Source organism: Penaeus monodon, chromosome 32 (genome assembly GCF_015228065.2).
Source record: "Penaeus monodon isolate SGIC_2016 chromosome 32, NSTDA_Pmon_1, whole genome shotgun sequence".
NCBI lineage: Eukaryota > Metazoa > Arthropoda > Malacostraca > Decapoda > Penaeidae > Penaeus > Penaeus monodon.
Genome location: NC_051417.1, coordinates 23,030,551 through 23,031,392, shown reverse-complemented (window position 1 = coordinate 23,031,392; position 842 = coordinate 23,030,551). Strand labels below are relative to the sequence as shown.

Below are 842 nucleotides of genomic sequence, written 5' to 3'. Positions count from 1 at the left end.
AGGTGTTGAAGTGTCGAGACAAAATTGATCTTCATCCTGGCGAGAAGGCAATCTGTAGGAACACGTAGATATTTAATCCCAGAAACCTGCGTGTGCAACAACTTCAATAGATCATAGCTAACTGTTCATTTATCAGTTGATCCGAGAGAATGTATATTGTGAAGCCTACACGCATTTTATGGTAATTCAGTCTTCTGAGTTTACGTTTCCAACTTTCGTCATTGCTTGTTAATGGCAACTTATGTTATTGCTTGGCTGCAACAACTTTCGGCTTTACGTCGTTATCCATCTAATTAGATCTATAAACACCTAAACGACTACAACAGGTTGTTCAATACCCACTAATGTCGCAGTTGCACTAGATAACATCAACTGAACATCTGTATAGTATGCACCACATATCACCGCAGTAAAAACAGTACCATTACAGTAAGCGCCTAATAACATAAAATCACAATGGCATACACCATAACAGCAAACAACACTATATAAAACACAGGCAGGCACAACCAAACCAACACCCAAAACCACCACTGTGACGCCCAAAGCCACCATGGCAGCACCTCGTACCACAGCCATGCCATGCCACCCCCTTAGCGCCTCCAGCAACCAAGCAATGTTCGAATCCCCTGCGCAGGTGTGACTTCGAGCGCGAGGTGGAGATCCTGGCGCGCCTTCGAGACCCCAACATCGTGCAGGTAGTGGGCGTGTGCTCGAGGGAGGAGCCCCTGTGCATGCTGGTCGAGTACATGGAGCACGGGGACCTCAACCAGTACCTGCAGGCCCACATCGCCGAGACCGCCTCCCCCAGGAACACGCACGCCAAAACGCTCAGGTCAGGC

At 48.1% G+C, this 842-nt stretch overlaps 1 protein-coding gene across 1 annotated transcript in view; it reads left to right on the top strand.

The window, feature by feature from the left end:
• LOC119593728 (discoidin domain-containing receptor 2-like) overlaps positions 1-842 on the top strand; it is a gene marked incomplete at its 5' end in the record, with an annotated part of 119,890 nt that overhangs the window by 112,809 nt on the left and 6,239 nt on the right. The window contains 1 exon segment of the mRNA XM_037942702.1: positions 638-835. Coding sequence (XP_037798630.1) covers positions 638-835 — 198 coding nt within the window.